The sequence below is a fragment of the Pseudorca crassidens genome, chromosome 6 (assembly GCF_039906515.1).
Source record: "Pseudorca crassidens isolate mPseCra1 chromosome 6, mPseCra1.hap1, whole genome shotgun sequence".
Classification (NCBI taxonomy): Eukaryota; Metazoa; Chordata; class Mammalia; order Artiodactyla; family Delphinidae; genus Pseudorca; species Pseudorca crassidens.
The window spans coordinates 58762656-58781872 of NC_090301.1; the positions used below are offsets into that span (position 1 = coordinate 58762656).

The 19217-nt window shown below is 39.1% G+C and overlaps 1 protein-coding gene, 1 non-coding gene and 1 pseudogene across 2 annotated transcripts in view; 1 reads left to right on the forward strand and 2 right to left on the reverse strand.

Moving 5' to 3' along the window:
* Window positions 1-19217, forward strand: part of SP3 (Sp3 transcription factor) — a 65257-nt gene that overhangs the window by 37603 nt on the left and 8437 nt on the right. Inside the window, exon 5 of the mRNA XM_067741509.1 lies at window positions 17534-17726. Within this exon, the coding sequence (XP_067597610.1) occupies window positions 17534-17726 (193 nt within the window). The remainder of the gene's footprint in view (window positions 1-17533; window positions 17727-19217) is intronic.
* LOC137226509 (SERTA domain-containing protein 1-like) lies at window positions 1449-2645 on the reverse strand (annotated as a pseudogene).
* Window positions 16622-16728, reverse strand: LOC137226900 (U6 spliceosomal RNA). The gene has a single exon (XR_010944592.1). It is a non-coding gene; the product is annotated as a U6 spliceosomal RNA (small nuclear RNA).

Genomic DNA, 19217 nt, shown 5'->3' on the forward strand with positions numbered 1-19217 from the left:
TATGGCAGAGAGATTGTAGAAGACACAGGAAAAATTAGAGAACAATGAAACCTGTAACATTTTAACTAGAAATAATTGTTCAAAGCTATACGTAGCATCATTATGGTTTACTGGATGATTTAAAGCATTGTTTCCTCTTTCTGGTGGTAAAAGCTCAAATTAAGATTGTTGAATCTATAGAAAGTGTAGTGAATAATCCTTAGAAAAAGTAATATGCATTTTAAACACAGGATTGAGGAAATCAAGGGACTGTTTTGTTTAAAGGGAGTATTTTTTTAAATGAGGTGAGTAGGGGAAAAACCCTAAACCATTATCTTTTTTTAACCCTAGTGTCAGTGGCAGCAACATCAGTTTTAGTTCAGTGCTAGAGCAGAACCTAACCTCAAATGAAGCCTTAGGTAGAACTCCAGTGTATAACACTGATCTTATGGGGTTGCTCTGATTTATATGAGGATCTGAGACTTTATACATAGTCATCTTTTCTGCTGACACCTGTAGTGTCTTTTAAGAAACTATAGTTTGAAAATCCCTTTGCTGGAGCAGGTATAGCCACTGTGGCCATCTTCATTTTTTTTTTTTTAACATTAAAAAAAATATATTTATTTGTTTGTTTGGGTTGCGTTGGGTCTTTGTTGCTGCACGGGCTTTCTCTAGTTGCAGTGAGTGGGGGCTACTCTTCATTGCGGTGTGCGGGTTTCTCATTGTGGTGGCTTCTCTTGTTGCAGTCTAGGTGCATGGGCTTCAGTAGTTGTGGCTCGCGGGCTCTAGAGCGCCGGCTCAGTAGTTATGGCACACAGGCTTAGTTGCTCTGTGGCATGTGGGATCTTTCCGGACCAGGGGTCAAACCCATGTCCCCTGCATTGGCAGGCAGATTCTTAACCACTGTGCCACCAGGTAAGTCCCCATCTTCATTGTTTTCAGTTTGGGTTTCTTAGGAAAAGCTTTAGGTTCTTTCTGTAGACCTAATTTATCCAATATTTATACACAGTTTTAACAGTCCTGGCTGATTTCCAAGTTTAAAACTGGCTTGGAGGATAAACATTAGAATGGACAATGGATGTGTAGCCTGAGAGATGGAGGATGGAAGAGTTGGGAAGAAGGCAAAAAAAAAAAACCCCAAAAAACCCACAAGTAGATACAAGAAATAAAAAGCCAGAATTCTGTATATGTTTTTAGTACAATGTTCTAGGGCTTGTTTACTACCATAAATTATTTTTACTAATGAATTTGAGTCATTAGACTGAGCTTCCCACTAAAGAAGGTAGGTAGATATATAATGAATTCTGGAGAGATGTCCATTCAAAATATGGTAACCTGTAGTTATCTGGTAAACTACCATCCTAAACAACTCATGCCCTGAAGGTTTAAAATTTTAGACGTTTTCTATGTATTTTTAAAGTGATATACAAATAATTAAACATTGAAGTAGTAGATCATACTCTTTTCTTTTTTTTTTTTTTTGAGACTTCCCACGACTGGCTTTAATTTCAAAAAAACTGGTTGGGGTCTTTTCCCACATCAGGGAAAGAGTATACCAAGCTGTGCCTCCAGGGATTCAGCACTGGGCCTGGTCCAGTCACATTCCAGCCACCAGGCCCTGTCATTTCATCACACGGGCCAATTCCAGTCTACCCCCATCAGCCAGAGACCAGAGGACGGAGGTGAAGTTGCCCAGGACTGGATTCTTTCTCTCCAAAGCCCCTCTCTAGGGAAGCCAGCTGTGTCTTTCAAAGGAGAGTTGGTCCAGCCACCAGGCTCAGTTTGGACACCAGATCAACATCCCAGCTCTGGGGGAGTCAGCACCCTGGCCCTGGTGGCCGCTCCAGTGCCTGTGTGCCCACCAGCACGTCCATGAGGTAGTCCAGTTCGGCCTCATCCAGCTCTGGAGCTTCTTCCTTGCCTGGCCCATCCTCAGGGCTGGATTTGTGGCCCTCAGAGGCTGGTGCCCAAAGTTCACTGTCATACATTGTGTCAGTGTCCTCAAACAGGCCCTCAAGCCCATCGACCAGCAGACATCCAGTGGCTGGGCCGAGCAGGTCCAAGGCACCCAAGCTGGGTGCGGCTCCCCCAGTGGGGTGGCCTGGTGGCCCCTCATCTACCAGGGGCTGGGGAGCCTGGCTCAGGCCCTCAATATGGCTGAGGTCCTCCAGAAGGCTGGCCATGGAGGCTGAGAGGGAGGCATCAGAGCTGGCCAGCAGGTTGTCAGCTATGCCTGGGGCTGTAGGCAGGCTGGGCATAGGTGGCAGGGCAGCTGTGGGTGCCATGCACGCCTGAATTCGCTGCAGTGTGTTCACTACCAGCACCAGGTGCTGCAGGTCCGGTTCACTCTGCCTCAGGCTGTGGTGGAGCTTGAGCACCGAAAGGTCAAAGAGGGAACGGGAGGCCACGGCTGGGGGTGCGAGGCCACGGCTGGGGGTGCGTGTGCCACTGCTGGGTGGCCAGGATCCAGCCACCAGGTGTCGACTGCCAGGGCTTCTTTCCCCTCCTCCTCCTCCTCCTCGCGCTTTTGCTTCAGGCCCTTGTTCAGCATCATCCAGCTCACCAGCTGCCAATCAGAACGAAGAGGGAGCCACCCGCAGCCAATCAGGAAGCGGTGGCGGCAGCACTGCTCACCCGGTCCCCTTCAGCAACTGGCGCCTGAGTTGAGAGACAAGACGCAGTTCTCCATACTCTTTTCCAACGTTTAATTTTTTAAAGAGTTTTGTTTGTTTGTTTTTGGCTGCGTTGGGTCTTCCTTGCTGTGCATGGGCTTTCTCTAGTTGCGGTGAGTGGGGTCTTCTCTTGTGGAGCACGGGCTCTAGGCACACGGGCTTCAGTAGTTGTGGCTCGCAGGCTCTAGAGCGCAGGCTCAGTAGTTGTGGCGCACGGGCTTAGTTGCTCCGGGGCATGTGGGATCTTCCCGGACCAGGGCTCGAACCCGTGTCCCTGCATTAGCAGGTTGATTCTCAACCACTGTGCCACCAGGAAAGTCCTTTTAAAGAGTTTTTAATAATTAAAACTTACAAAAGAAACCCAGGTTATATAAATTTGAGATGAGCATATAGTATACTATATGCTATTGCCATTGTATTTCAACCAATTATGATAATACATAGTATTCAAACAACTATCTGTTCTTCCATAGCTATTTTTTAAAATAGTGTTTTAACAGATGACTGCAAACCAATTTTTTTTTTGACTGTGCTGCGAGGCTTGCAGGATCTTAGTTCCCCAACCAGGGATTGAACTTGGGCCCCTGACAGTGAAAGCGCCGAGTCCTAACTACTGACCCTCCAGGGAATTCCTGACTGCAAACCAGTTTGGAAGAGAATTTTCTTGCAACATGAAATTAGAATGGATTAGTAGTAGAATTAATGTAGAGCTATATTTTGCACCCTTGGTGAGTAACATAAACATAGCTTTGTGAACATGGGAGAAGATATGTTTATCTACCGGATGGATGATATAAAAACTGAGAATAGGATTGTGAGAGGTGAGGTTAAAAAACAAAATCATATATAACTTACTACGTTTTTGTATATTTCCCCTCTTGGCCTTCCTAAGAAGACTTAAAAAAAAAAATTGGTCCTGAATTGCTTAGGCTGAGGAGGTGTTCTGCTTATTCCAATGATGATTAGGTGCTAGGGAGGTAAACTACTGTAGAGATCCAATTTATATTGTGGTCACGGTTTGTTTTGAATGAAGAGCAAAATTATATCTTCCAGTTTAAATACTAGTATTCATAACATGTGACTTCTGGTTATCATCTTGTCTCTAAAAATTGAATCTACTCTTAGTATGAATGTTTGGTACTGTTAGGATTTGAATAGTGAGAGTTGTGAGAGCTGCTGGTAACAAATCACTTTCTTATTGTTTCTTAGAGGGCAATCAGGACTTTTTGAGAACTATCTTTTTGGTATTATTTTAACCTGGGGGAGTGTTGGAGGAAAACAGCTTTTACTTTTTAAAAAACTTCGGAATAGTTTTAAAGTAGTCTTTATAAATCTGAAATTAGAGAGGAAAACTAGTCTCTGCAGCTAATGGAGGAAGGGATGAATCTTAGCAAAGAGTACCGTTTGCAGTAATATCTTATATTGATGTGTATCCTTCATAGTTAATTTGAACTTCTTATCTGTGACACTGAAGATTTCATCTGTAAGATTCCTAACATAAGTCATCTCTGAGAGTGGGAAGTAACGGGAGATTTTCCCAGATTTTTAAAAATTATAGTAAAAAACACATAACATTAAATTTACCATTTTAAGTGTATAGTTCAGTAGTGTTAAATATATTCACACTGCTGTGCAACAGGCTGTAGAACTTTACATAATGAAAAACTGAAAATCTGTATCCATTCCCCTTCTTTCCTCTTCCTAGCCCTTGGCAACCACCATTCTACATTCTGTTTCTATGATTTTGTCTACTTTTGATACTTCATATTAGTAGACTCATAGAGCATTTGTCCTTTTGTGATTGGCTTATTTCACTTAGTGTAATGTTCTCAAGGTTCATCCATGTTGTAGCACATGACAAGATTTCCTTTTTAAGGCTGCACAATATTTCATTGTATGTCTATACATTTTCTTTATCGTCCCCAGATTTTTTAAGTCGCACTGGTTTGAACAAACTACAATTAAAACTACATATTCATATGTAAGGAGGCTAGACTGCTATTCCTGGGAACTAGCCCTGGGAGGGAACTGATTTTTATTTTTTTGGCGGTACGCAGGCCTCTTACTGCTGCGGCCTCTCCCACCGCGGAGCACAGGCTCTGGACGTGCAGGCCCAGTGGCCATGGCTCACGGGCCCAGCCGCTCCGCGGCACGTGGGATCTTCCCGGACAGGGGCACAAACCCGTGTCTCCTGCATCGGCAGGTGGACTCTCAACCACTGCGCCACCAGGGAAGCCCCCTGGTTTTTTTATTGAAGTATAGTTGATTCACAGTGTTGTGTTAATTTCTGCTGTACAGCAAAGTGATTCAGTTATATATATATATACACATTCTTTTAAAAATTATTTTCCATTATGGTGTATTACAGGATATTGAATACCATTTCTGTGCTATACAGTAGGACCTTGTTGTTTATCCATTCTGTATATAATGCATCTGCTAACCCCAGACTCCCAATCCATCCCTCCCCCGTACCCCCTCCCTCTCGGCAATCACAAATCTGTTGTCTAAGGACATGGATTCTTTGAATAAGATGTTGTCGGGCCCTTGACATCTGCCCTCCATTGTGCTCTACCTCAGAGGTCTCAGACTTTGCAAAGTTACACACAGGTAATGTTTCCCATCCCAGTTTTCCCCAAATTATTATAGTGACCACCGTAGGGTTGCCAGTATTTGGATGTAGGGGCGGTGCTAGGTACGGACATTTTTAAAAGCGCGGGAACTGATTTTTAGCAATGTTTATAATACGGTTTTGCATAATTCTTTGTCTTATGTCCTGGCTCCACCACTTTTTAGCTGTGTGACTTCAGGCAAATAACTTAACCTCTTTGTTTTCTCATCTAGAAAGTTGGGAGAAAAGTATGACTAAAACCTTAGGGTAGTTGGGAGTACGAAGTAAGTCAGTGTATGTTAAGTGCTTGTAATAGTGTCCAACAAGTAGTAAATCTTATATGTTATCGTCATCATAGAGTAGAACACTGTTCCTTTTTTTTTTTCCACACCTTTATTGGAGTATAAATGCTTTACAATGCTGTGTTAGTTGCTGCTGTACAACAAAGTGAATCAGCTATATGTATACATATATCCCCATATCCCCTCCCTCTTAAGCCTCCCTATCCCATCCCTCTAGGTTGTCACAAAGCATCAAGTTGATCTCCTTGTGCTGTGAAGCATCTTCCCACTAGCCATCCATTTTACATTTGGTAGTGTATATATGTCAGTGCTACTCTCTCACTTCATCCCAGCTTCCTCCCCCCGCCACCGTGCCCTCAAGTCCGTTCTCTACCTCTACGTCTTTATTCCTGCCTTGCCACTAGGTTCACGAGTACAGCTTTTAAAAAGTCCATATATATGCGTTAGCATATGGTATTGAACACTTCCTTTAACAGTAACTTATTTAGTACTTCAGATTAAAGTGAAGTTAGTATTTCACTGTTCACAGTGTATTAATTGCAGGTCATAGTCTCTCTCATATATTTGTGGTATGTCTGTAAAATGAGGTCTTCTGTAAGGCATATTAGAAAATCAGTCATTTCCAGTTATGTTTATATCTATGTGTGTGTATCTTACAAAAGCTTGTATTGTTTAGATTTACTAGGAAGAATACTCCTATTAATGTATAATCTCCAGTTGGGTAGAAAAGGTTTGAAAATAATTTGGGAAACTGCTGTAAAAAAAAAATAGAAGGGGGTTGGATTTGAAAAAGATTAGTAGAGATGAAATAAAAGATTAAATTTAAGTGGGGGAGGGGGAAGGGAGCAGTCATAGAAGAGTAATGATCCAAATCTAAGGAGATAGGGTTTATGGGAAAGAGATTGCTTCATGTTAAAGCAGAGATTTTATATATATAAAGTTTATATTTGTTAAAGAAAATTTGGTTTTAAAACCTTCCCCTAAAGTGTTAACCTCTTTTGATCAGATTAGTGAACTTATATTTTTAGGAATCCATGTCTATAGTTTAGAACTATCCCATTGAAAGAAAAACTAGAAAAAAAGACTTGGTAGCTCTGAAATGTCCATAGGAATCTAAATAGTTATGAACGTGAAAATGTAATTAAACAATATACGAGATCTTGTAGGATTATCCTGTAATTCTCTTTAGGTGATTTTTATAGCAGGTGAAACTGACTAAAGAAAAATGTAAGGAAAATAAACTTTCAGAATCAAATGAAGTAATTTCATCAGTACTTTAAAAATTGAAGGCAGAGAACATGAAAGCCTTTGATAAGAACAACAAAATCCTAATGATACGCTATTGATAAAGGAGAATGTCTCATTTTATCAATAGTACTGTAATTCATATTTATCTGGTATTATTTAAATATGCATGTTTCAGACTTGATAAACCAGTAAATAATTTATCTTAAATATTCAATTAGCTCTATTGACAAATAAGTAGCAAATAGTCTCAGGAGGAGGCATTTAACATTTTCTTGTAATATTTTTAATAGAAATCTAAACATACTCTTGTTATTAATGCTTAACTAATATTGATTATACAGATTGCCATTGGTGCCTTCACTAATTCCATGTCATTTGTGTTTGTGTTACATATGATAAGCCTGCTCACTTACCCACTTTTTGTTGCTTTTAGCATGCTGCTGCATATTGCTGTTTATATGTACTTGGATATGCTTGGATTAAATGGAATTGTATTTTTTGGTTTTAACTGAATGTCCTTCAGAGTGGACAAGTGGCTTTAATATTCATGTAAAGAAACCATGGATTAAATAGAAAAGAAGTGCAAGTATCATTGAAAATGGTAGAGTTTCCATCTGCTATTGATAACACTGAATCTTACCTAAATATTGTTGTGACATTATCTAATATTGAGCTATCGCAGTTAACAATACATTTGTTTATCTTATATAACTATTTGTGTTTTATACTGTTTAATAATCAGTTAGAATAGTATTACTTGTATATACTTAATAAACACATTTACGGGGTGCATGTTCACAACTTTACTAATAGTGTCGAGCAATCAAGAAGATTTGGAGACCACTGGCTTCATCCTCTTCCTAATCCACAAAAACAGCCAAACTCTTTGAAGTCATCAGTGCTATATAGTGGTGTCTGTGGGAAGTTGGATCCATCTACACCCTCACCACCACACTTCCGTACGCCAGTCTCTACTTTTTTGGTATTCCTCTACTTAAAGTGTATTAATGACATGTTAAAATAATACCTTTCTGTTATTTTGTGTTTGTCCATTGGCTATACAAGAAAATTAGTCTTCTCTTTGTAACCATACTGTGTTGTGTGTGTGTGTGTGTATTTTTTCATCATTTAAAGTCTCTGTTTCTCTCTCTTTTCCTTTAGCTCTTACCGAGGTGTGCAGGAAATTGGAAAAAAATTTTTTTTCATTTATATATCCCTTTCACAAACTTGTTTTATTGGGGTAGGCCTTGAAAACAACTATAACTATGGCACAAAGATACTGTCAGTCATATACCAGGCCAGGTGAAGTGGACATTTAAGCATTTTGAGGTAGAGAATAGATATAATCAAAAACCAGTGCTGTTAGTTTATAAAGTTCTTAAATGTATACTCAAATGTCCTTGAGAATTTGTTTCCATTGCTTACATTTTTTTCTTGCGTTTAAAACTTGTTATTCCTTAAGTACCAAAAGTCAAGTTTAAATAAACATGTTCATTTTTATATTACTAGTGTATATTATATAGGTAGTGCTACTGAAAATAAAGGTGAGTTTACACTATTTCAGGTAGTGTTATGTGTTAAATCTACCCTTGTGGGCTAGTTTAGGACCTTCAGTGCCCTTTTTATAATGCTTACTTTCCCTGCAGAACTCTTGGAAAGACTTGTATATACTTGTTTCTAGTTCATTTCCTTCCATTTTCTTGAATGTACTCTGGGCAGGGTTGTATTCCCACTTCTCTATTGGAACAGCTCTTGTCAAGATATTACCACATTGTTACATCCAAAAGTCATTTCTCAATCCTCATTTTACTTGACTGACAAGCATTTGACATCTTTGATTATTTTCTTCTTTTCTTTTTTTTTTTTGTGGTACCTGGGCCTCTCACTGTTGTGGCCTCTCCCGTTGCGGAGCACAGGCTCCGGACGCGCAGGCTCAGCGGCCATGGCTCACGGGCCTAGCCGCTCCGCGGCATGTGGGATCCTCCTGGACCGGGGCACGAACCTGTGTCCCCTGCATCGGCAGGCGGACTCTCCACCACTGCGCTACCAGGGAAGCCCCTGATTATTTTCTTCTTGAAATGATTTCTTCACTTGGCTTTTGGATACCAGCTTCCTCCTGTCTCACTGGCTTTTTTTCTTTCTTTCTTTCTTTTTTTTTTAATCACTGCTTGTCAGCTTTGAAGTGCCTAGGGTTTCTTCCTATAAATATATATATATACTACATTCCAGGTGACTCTCAGTAACCAACTGTAAATGTTGATGATGCCCAAATTTATATCTGTGGGCCATACTTCTGTTTGAACTCCAGATCCGTCAGCCGCCTAATCAACATGATCATTTGGGTATTTCATAGGTACTTCAAAACTTTCATATCCAAAAATGGACCCCTGAACGGCACCCCTCTCCCGTAATTTTTTCTACCCCCACTCTACTCTGTTTCAGTTAATGGCAACTCCATCTTTTTAGTTGCTCAGGACTAAAACCTTGGAGTTATATTTAACTCCTTGTTCTCACACCTCACATAAAACCCTGTTAGCAAATGTCTTTGACTCTACCTACAAAGTATTTCCTGATTCTGACCATTCCTTACCACTTACTCATTAACAACTAGTTTTACGCCACTGTATCACCCCTCTACTCTCAGTGACTTCACTCACTGAATAAAATGTAAACTTTTATTTTTTTTTTGCGGTACGCGGGCCTCTCACTGCTGTGGCCTCTCCCGCTGCAGAGCACAGGCTCCGGACGCGCAGGCCCAGTGGCCATGGCTCACGGGCCCAGCTGCTCCGCAGCATGTGGGATCCTCCCAGACTGGGGCACAAACCCACGTCCCCTGCATCGGCAGGTGGACTCTCAACCACTGCGCCACCAGGGAAGCCCTAAAATGGAAACTTTTAGTGGCCTACAAGGTAGTACACAATGTATAACATCATATATAATCTTATCCCACCTTTACATTTTTATCTCTGCTATCTTGTTACTTACTACTCTTCTTTCACATTCATTTCTTTCTAGCCACACAGGCCTCCTTGCATTTCTCTGAACACACCAAGCATACATCCACCTTGCTCTTCCTTCTACCTGGAATACTTTCCCCCACCTTCTTGCTCCTTTGCCTCCTTCAGGGTCAAATGTCACCGTATTAGCAAAACCTTTTCTGGCCACTTATTTAAAACAGCAAGTACTTCTCTCCTTTCACTTTCTGTCTATCCTTACCTCACTTTATTCCCATAACAGTTCACCACCACACAAAATGCTGTGTACAGTTGACCCTTGAACATGGGTTTGAACTGCTCAAATCCATTTACACGCAGAGTTTTTTCAATAGAAAATACAACAGTATTACACGATCTGCAGTTGGTTGAATAGGCAGATGTATACGGAAGGAGAACTATAAGTTACACAATGGCACTCCTAACTCTGCATTGTTCAAGGGTCAGCCATATTTACTCGATTATTTGTTCTGTCTTTTCCCACTAAAAAGGAAACTTGATAAAGACATGAGCTTAACTGTTGTTCACTTTTATCCTTAGAACCTAGAACAGTGACTGGCATATTGTAATCACTCACATATTTGTAGAGAATAACATTATGTCCTAAACTTCAAATTGACTTAATTTTTGGAGCACAGTCATCTTTTTTTTTCTTTTGATTATGACTTTATTCTTTTACAATAAAATCCCTTAGACATTTTTTTTCTTTTTCTCTTTTTTCCCTTTAATTCTTTGTCCCATAGCACAGTGTCTGATATCCAGTAGATTCTTAATAATTACTTACTGAATATGGAAGTGTATTATCATGCGTTTAAGACACTGGAAATTCAAATGAGAAATAAAATGTGATTAATTTCTTGGTCTTGCTACTGCGTTATCTTAACGAGGGGTTTATTAATTTCATATGGACTAGTGCTTAATAGTGCAGGCTCCGAAATTCAAATGCCTGGGTTCAGATCCAGTGCAATACTTTGCTGGGAGCCCAGTCATCTTAAGGTTTTGTTTGTTTATTTATGTTTTTGTTTTTAATTCCAGTGGTGGGAGAAGGGGCTGTTGGTTATACAGGAACTAGAGATGAAACCACAACAAACATTGACTGTCTTTAACAAATTCCCTAAGTCATCTCCTATAGATTACTTTAAATTTTTTTATTTAGAATGATCTTTCAAAGTATAGTATACACTCAGAAAAATGTACAAATCATAGGTGTGTAACGATGATTTTTTATAAAACAAACACATAGGAAAAATTACCACCTGGATCAAGAAATAAGATATTGCCAGCAGTTCCTCAATCTCCCTGTACCTAGTCATTACGCCTCGTAAAGGTAGGCAGTCACTGTATAGTAGTGTTTCCTGTTGCTTTGAGCTTTATTTAAATGGTATATCTGTCTCTCTATAGATAGAGGTATTATATGTAAGAGAGAGTGTGTATGTGCCTTCTTTTGTTTAAAATTATGTCTGTGGTGTTCCTGTTGCATGTAAGTTGTTAATTTTCATTGTTTTAACATATTACACTGTATGAATGAATATATTATGATTTTTCTATTCCAACACTAGTGGATATATGAGTTACTTCCAGTTTAGGATGAATTTCTGTACTTTTGGTGTCATGTGTATATGCCTTTCCGTTGGAGTGAAATTGCTTCCGTTATAGGGTATACATAGGTTCATCTTTAAAATATACGGTCAAAAGATTTCCAAAGTTGTTATACTGATTTACACACCCACCAGCAGTGTGGGAGAGTTTCAGTTGCTCTATTACTTTGCTAACAGGTGACCTGTTAAAAAGTTTTAGCCATCTTGGTGGATGTGTAGGATATTTCACTATGATTTTAATTTTAATTTTCCTGATATCTAATAATATTGAGTACCTTTTCATACTTCTGTGGGCCATTTTGATGGGTATCACTTCCCCTTCTCCTGAGCTTTATAAACAGTAGATTTCTGAGGATAACTAGGTACCATGCAGGACACTAATGCAGCATGGTAAAAAATATTTTGCTATTATCTACACTAAGATATAGAGGAAGATACAAACTTGACTGCCTAGTACTGAAGACCTATTTTTTTGTTTTTTTGGGTTTTTTTGCGGTACGCGGGCCTCTCCCTGCTGTGGCCTCTCCCGTTGCGGAGCACAGGCTCCGGACGCGCAGGCTCAGCGGCCATGGCTCACGGGCCCAGCCGCTCCGCGGCATGTGGGATCTTCCCGGAACGGGCACGAACCTGTGTCCCCTGCATCGGCAGCGGACTCTCAACTGCTGCGCCACCAGGGAAGCCCTGAAGACTTGTTTTTAAAGGTGTCTGTATTAAGTTGATAATGCAGGTTGGCAAAGAGGAATTATTTAAGATTTACTAGATGGGTGAAATTTATGATAAAGATTCTAAAATACCCCAGATGTGTATGAGCAAGAAAAATGATTAAAAATTGGGTATAACACTTCTTGGGCAAATAATTTATTGTCCTTAATGAGCACTTTGTGGTCCTGTCCATATGAACTGACTCTTTTTTGTTTTCAGTAAGTAATGCTAGAAAATTAAGTATCCATTTGAGATAAAATTAAATTTTTAAATCTTCTCTATATGTATTATTTGCAGATAGAAGGAGCATAGAGAAGTAGAGGGCAGAGTTTTCCAGGTAGATTATTACCTAGACTGGAAGTTCCTCCTTAAGGAAGGGTTTGTTCATTTAGTCAGATTGTATTTTCTGAGCACTTTTGAGTGAAGCATTTATTATCTAAAGGGATGTATGATCCAGTAAGTAGAACTAATTCTACCATAAGCATGTATAAGGGAGATGACATTTGAACTAATATTGAAGGATAAGTAGATGTTGGTTACATGAAAAAGGAAAAGAGCTAGAAAACAGTCCAGGCAAGAGAGGCATATACTTATGGGTGTGACATTGAGAAAGGACATGAGTTCTGACAGTGATGAGAATTTCAGTATTTTAATACTGAAGTTGGAAGAGCAGTTGCGGCCAGATTGAGAAGGTTCTTGAGTACCAAATTAACAAGTTAGTACTTAATACTGTAGAAAATAGAGAATTAGTGCAGGTAATGAATCAGGAAAGTGATGCCATTAGATTTTGTATTTAGGAAGAAGATTCTGGAAGCTCTGTAGAAGTTGGATTGGCAGAAGCGAGACATGAGAGGCTGGGAATGGACTGACAGGACTCACCTGAAATTGATGGTTTGAGCCATTAGGTGGCTTGCAATTATCAATAAAGGGGGAAGCAGGAGAAGGTTTGGTGAGTGGACAAGATGTGTTCAGTTTGGACATGTTATGTTCTATGTGCCTTTGTTTTATTGGAATTCAATAGGAAAGAGAACTAAGTTATAAGTATCCATGGCCATGACACACTCTTTAAAGATATTTTGTAGGTTCCAGTTAAGAGAATTAACAATAGGAGTAGGAATGACCTGTAATATCGTTATCCCCTCAGTCAGGTTGTATTTCATTCTTGCCCTCTCTCATCAGTTGCTTTATTTGTTCTCTACGATTTCTTTAAATCTTCTCTCTCTCTAGACTCCTTTATCTGCTCTTAATATTATTCTGTCGTCCTTTTTCCTTGTTGTCTTGTCACAAATAATGTAAGATGAGTAGCTTTAAAAACATCTGACAAAATTCCTCGTTTTATGGACTTAAAATTTATCCAACTCTGGATATGTGCTATCCATATGCTGTCTTTTATTTAACTTGTAAAAAAGCTAATACTATGAGGTATTTGTGCATATATTTAAATGTCTTGTCACAATGATGCAGGTGGACACCTGATTATAAAGGAACAGAGGTCAGTACTCATTTATGTTGTGTGTTTGGATGAATTTTATACATATCTAATTTTTCATGCTTTCACTGAGGAAATAGAAACCATTTCCCCTTAATTTCTAGGCATCAAATTCTCTCTGTCTCTGGGGTCTAGCACAGTTCATGGCACATAGTAGCTAATCACTTATTGAATGAATGTGCCTATATCTTTTCTTCCCTCATGTAGTAGAGGAGGTGGCTGTGCTCCAGCAGTTAAGCCTGTAAGTGCTATGGCTCATCATCTCCTCCTGACTTCTTAGGGACTTTATTCTTGTGTTTTCAGTCTCTCCCTCTATAGTGGATCTTTCTCATGAACATTTACACATGTTCAAGTCTTCCCTGTCTTCAAACATAGAACAAAACACTTCTTCCCCCAGACTCTCTTTTTTGGTCCCCTTTAGCCTGTAGTGTCATGTTTCTGTCTCCCTCTCAAGCCAGACATATCTGTACTTGTTATTAAACACTTTTTCACTTCTTGCCCATTTTCTTAGTTTCCTTCTTGAATTTTCTGCAGTATTTGATGTTGACCACTTTTCCTTTCTTTAATGTAGCACATTTTTCTGGGTACGCCTTTCCTGCACAGGTTCATCCTCTTCTGCCTGTTCCTTAAATGTCTGCATTCCTCATAGGCTGCTTTCTCTTCTCATTCTACTTATAGTCCTTGAATGATCTAACCTACTACTTTGGATGCACTCCATCTGTGTAGATCCAGCTTTTTTACTGTTTTGTCTCACAAGCTGTTCAGACTCTGACCAGCAACCTTGAATTAACTGTCCTTCTTTACCTCCACCTGAACCTTCTCCAGTGTTTCCTATTGCAGTGAATGGCACCACCATCTACCCTGTTGCCCAGGCCAGAGTGCCCTCTCTTCCCATTTCCCCCCTTGATTCTTAGTTGTAGTTTTTCTGATAAAATAAATTAATTTTAAACTGTTAGAGGCATTTTTCTTGGTTGCACATTCTAGTTTTCATTAGTATAAATTCAGGAGCTATTAGGGCACATTTGATTTCTTTAGGCTATTTTTGGCTCCAATTATTAGTGACTGGTGTAAATCTAAAATAAATGTCCATTAAGATTTTTAGTTTACATAAATCAAAATTAAAATGTGTAGGAATTTGTTTTATCAAAGATGATTATATTCAGTGTTTGTTCTAAATCATGTATTGTGGGGGTTTTTGTTTTCATTTTAATTTTTTTTTATTGGGGAATAGTTGCTTTACAATGTTGTGTTAGTTTCTGCTGTACAATGAAGTGAATCAGCTATATGTATATATATATCCCCTCCCTCTTGGACCTCCCTCCCCCGCCCCCAATCACGCCCATCTAGGTCACCACAGAGCACCGAGCTGAGCTCCCTGCGCTATACAGCGGTTCCCATTAGCTGTCTGTTTTACACATGATAATGTGTATGTATATGTCAGTCCCGATCTCCCAGTTCATCCCACCCTCCCTTACCACTCACCCACCATGTCCACACGTTTGTTCTCTATGTCTGCATCTCTATTCCTGACCTGCAAATAGGTTCATCTGTACCATTTTTCTAGATTCCACATATATGTGTTAATATACAGTATTTGTTTTTCTCTTTCTGACTTACTTCATTCTGTATGACAGACTCTAGGTCCATCCACACCTCTACAAATGATCCAATTTTGTTCCTTTTTATGGCTGAGTAATATTCCATTGTATATATGTGCTGCATCTTCTTTATCCATTTGTCTGTCGATGGGCATTTAGGTTGCTTCCATGTCCTGACTATTGTAAATAGTGCTGCAGTGAACATTGGGGTGCATGTGTCTTTTTGAATTATGGTTTTCTCTGGGTATATGCCCAGTAGTGGGATTGCTAGGTCATATGGTAGTTCTATTTTTAGTTTTTTAAGAAACCTCCATACTGTTCTCCATAGTGCTGTATCAGTTTACATTCCCACCAAACAGTGCAAGAGAGTTCCCTTTTCTCCACACCCTGTCCAGTATTTATTGTTTGTAGAGTTTTTGATGATGGCCATTCTGACCAGTTTTGATCTGCATTTCTCTAATAATTAGTAATGTTGAGCATCTTTTCTTGTGCCTCTTGGCCACCTGTATGTCTTCTTTGGAGAAATGTCTATTTAGGTTTTCTGCCCTTTTTTTTTTTTTGCGTTACGCGGGCCTCTCACTGCTGTGGCCTCTCCCGCTGCGGAGCGCAGGCTCCGGACGCGCAGGCCCAGCGGCCATGGCTCACGGGCCCAGCCGCCCCGCGGCATGCGGGATCCCCCCAGACCGGGGCACGAACCCGCGTCCCCTGCATCGGCAGGCAGACTCTTAACCACTGCGCCACCAGGGAAGCCCTCTGCCCATTTTTTGATTGAGTTGTTTGTTTTTTTGATGCTGAGTGCATGAGCTGTTTGTATATTATGGAGACTAATCCCTTGTCGGTTGCTTCATTTGCAAAACATTTTCTCCCATTCTGAGGGGTGTCTTTTCATCTCGTTTATGGTTTTCTTTGCTGTGCAAAAGCTTTTAAGTTTCATTAGGTCCCATTTGTTTATTTCTGTTTTTATTTTCAGTACTCTAGGAGGTGAGCCAAAGAAGATCTTGCTGTGATTTATGTTAAAGATTGTTTTTCCTCTAAGAGTTTTATAGTGTCTGGTCTTATATTTAGGTCTTTAATCCATTTTGAGTTTATTTTTGTGTATGGTGTTAGGGAGTGTTCTAATTTCATTCTTTTACAAGTAGCTGTCCAGTTTTCCCAGTGCCACTTATTGAAGAGACTGTCTTTTCTCCATTGTATATTCTTGCCTTCTTTGTCATAGATGAGTTGACCATAGGTGTGTGGGTTTATCTCTGGGCTTTCTATCTTGTTCCGTTGATCTATATTTCTGTTTTTGTGCCAGTACCATACTGTCTTGATTACTGTACCTGTGTAGTATAGTCTGAAGTCAGGGAGCCTGATTCCTCCAGCTCCGTTTTTCTTTCTCAAGATTGTTTTGGCTCCTCGGGGTCTTTTGTGTTGCCATACAAATTGTAAAAGTATGGAATGCTTCATGAATTTGTGTGTCATCCTTGCACAGGGGCCATGCTAATTTTTTCTCTATCCTTCCAATTTTAGTATATGTGCTGCCAAAGCTAGCACTCATGTATTGTTTTCTTTTTTTTTCTTTTAATTAGTTTTCTGAGTTGAAAAAACCTCTTAGTTTCACATAAGGAAATGATGTTATATCATTATCGATACAAAGAAAGATGTTTGGCTATGCTGACAGAACAATGTAACTTCCTGCCATATCCACTCTTCCTCACCATTGCATGCTCATTTTGTTTCCCAGTCTGCTTTATAATAAAACTCATTGAAAATAGAAACTCTCTCATACTTATGCACCTCCTTCCACAATGATATTGTGGTTGTGGCCATTATAGATTTTTAGTAAGGATTGACTTTAAAACTTAAGTTTATGAGTAATAATTTCATTGTACCTACTGATAGGCATAATTTCATTCCCATAGGACCTACATTTATTCCCATAGTATCTACAAATATGCGTAATTGATACACGCTGTAAAAAAGAGGTTTAACAGGCATTAGAATTTGTTCTATTCTGAGTTGACCATTGATATATTGACTATTTGAACAATTACAACTGAAGTTTCAGATTGTTTTATGACTCAGCTTGCTCAAAAGAAATTGGCTTTCTTAATGAATTTTTAAAAGCAAGCTCTCATGGTGGCTTTATTCTCTTTTTGGCTTAATCTCTGATATTTAGAATAAAATAGATTGTTTTAAAAGAATAATCCACAACAAGGAGCAATGATTATGCTCCACAAACAGATGATTTTTTACTTTTACATAGTATTTATTCATTTTACCTTAGAGAGGCTCAGATCTCATGCTATCTTTTTGGGCCAGTGGGCTGCTTCTCATCTGTATTTGTTTTCTTCTTTAGATATTAGGATCAAGGAAGAAGAACCTGATCCTGAAGAGTGGCAGCTCAGTGGTGATTCTACATTGAATACCAATGATCTAACACATTTAAGAGTACAGGTGGTAGATGAAGAAGGGGACCAACAACATCAAGAAGGAAAAAGACTTCGAAGGGTAGCTTGCACCTGTCCCAACTGTAAAGAAGGTGGTGGGAGGTATGCACACACGAAACATACTTTTCTTTTTAGACTGTTAATATCATCACCCTAATTTTTGAAATGCTGCATGCCATGTCACTTAACTAAGGGAAATTATTCATTACATGATCATCTTGTGTGTTTGTCTGTATGAGTGTGGCAGAAAAAGTTAGAGAACAAAATATATGAAATCAAATTTTCAGTTCTAAATGCCTGTTTTAAAAAAACTAAAATTACTTAGTTTACTTAAAAAAAAAAAAGTATAGTAAGATGCCATTTAACAGGCCCATATTGGATATTAGTCTGTTTGCAAACCAGCAATGGATTTGCCTAAATACTGATTAAAAAGCTGATTCTTCTCTACAGTAGAAACTAACACAACATTGTAAAGCAACTATACTCCAATAAAAAGAAATTTTTATAAAAAGTTGATTCTTAGCTTGAGAATAGCAGTTATATAATATAAGTTCAGAAATTGTTAATAAAGTATAAGTATTTTCCATTTTCAATAGAAATGAATAATAAGCCTTAATGATGGAATTTTTTAAAAAGTGGAACTGTAATATCTCCATTCAGTGTTTTCAGAAATATTAAGAAATAATAACATGACAGGAGTAAACTCAAAACAGATCAGTAATTACATTAAATGTGGATGGATTAAGCTTAATAATTGAGAGATTGACTCTCAGATCATATTTAAAAGACATAAAGCCCAGCCTTATATTGATTATAAGGAACATCTCAAATTGGTGCAGGAATGTTGAAAGTAAAGGAATGGAAAAGACTTATTAGGCAAATGTTAACAAAAAGGAATCTTGGACATGGTAAGATTAAGGTGAAAATATCAAATGGATAGATAGGGATATATTTCTTTTTTTTTTTTTTGCATTATGCAGGCCTCTCACTGTTGTGGCCTCTCCCGTTGCGGAGCACAGGCTCCGGACGCGTAGGCTCAGCAGCCATGGCTCACGTGCCCAGCCGCTCCACGGCATGTGGGATCTTCCCGGACTGGGGCATGAACCCGTGTCCCCTGCATCGGCAGGTGGACTCTCAACCACTGCGCCACCAGGGAAGCCCAGTGATATATTTCTTAATAATATGAAGTTTTCACCAAGAAGATTTAATAGCCATGGTACCTTTTCCCCACAACTTTGAAATACATAGAGCAAAAACTGATAGAACTCTAAAGACATTATAACCATGTCCTCTAGTCATAGTGAAAGACCTTAATATAACTCTCTCAGAAATGAACTATTTAAATAGACCAGAAAAAAAAAAAAAACAACCCTGTTAATGAACTTGACCTAGTAGAGCCTCTCTGCCTTTTGAGTTGTTTTGTACATTGGCCAGCCCATTCACAATGATAGTAATGACTAGTAACTGTTAATACTGAGAGCTTACTGTGTTCTAGATGGTCTTATAAGTGAGGCATGGAGAAGTTGAATGATTCTTTACAGCATACACAGCTGGGATTTGGACCCAGTTTCTTATCAAGGCCTTAACCACTGC